Here is a 605-nt window from a genome sequence, read left to right on the forward strand (position 1 = left end):
ATATAAATCAAATAAATCATTACAATATTAAAAAAAATAATATAAGTAGATTTAACAATATGAATTTCATATATTTTATATTTGAAGTTTTAATATATAAAAGATAAAAAAAATAAAATCTTTATTTTTTAATTTAATAATTATAGAATTATAGAATTGTATGAATAAATTGAATTTGAATAATATATGATTAAAAAAAAAATCGAATATTTTTTTCTATTATACTTACATTTATGTTTATATTTATATTATATTTTTCTTTGTCTTTGATAAATTCAAGAAAATCAAAAAAGTAATTTTTGTAATTCCTGAATCATCTAAGTAATCAATAATTATTGCGTCATAAATTCAATTCACTTTGCAATAATTTTGCAATAATTTTGCAATAATTGCAATAATAAACAAATTATTATATTAATATAATATATATTTTTTACTTCTTGGAAATTAAATTTCTATTTATATTTATAATATATATTTATAATTTATATTATAATAATTAAAATAAAAATATATAAAATAATAAAATAATAATAATATATAATAAATAAAAAAATATTTATATTTATATTATATTTATTTCACAGATCGATACAGGCAAAGAA

General features: G+C 11.9%; 1 protein-coding gene across 1 annotated transcript in view; it reads left to right on the forward strand.

Annotated features, from left to right (window-relative positions):
* The window catches only part of LOC102675730 (facilitated trehalose transporter Tret1-2 homolog), a 5165-nt gene that overhangs the window by 2328 nt on the left and 2232 nt on the right, over nt 1-605 (forward strand). The window contains 1 exon segment of the mRNA XM_031510885.1: nt 588-605. Within this exon segment, the coding sequence (XP_031366745.1) occupies nt 588-605 (18 nt within the window).

Source organism: Apis dorsata, unplaced genomic scaffold (assembly GCF_000469605.1).
Source record: "Apis dorsata unplaced genomic scaffold, Apis dorsata 1.3 scaffold_269, whole genome shotgun sequence".
NCBI classification, from domain to species: Eukaryota; Metazoa; Arthropoda; class Insecta; order Hymenoptera; family Apidae; genus Apis; species Apis dorsata.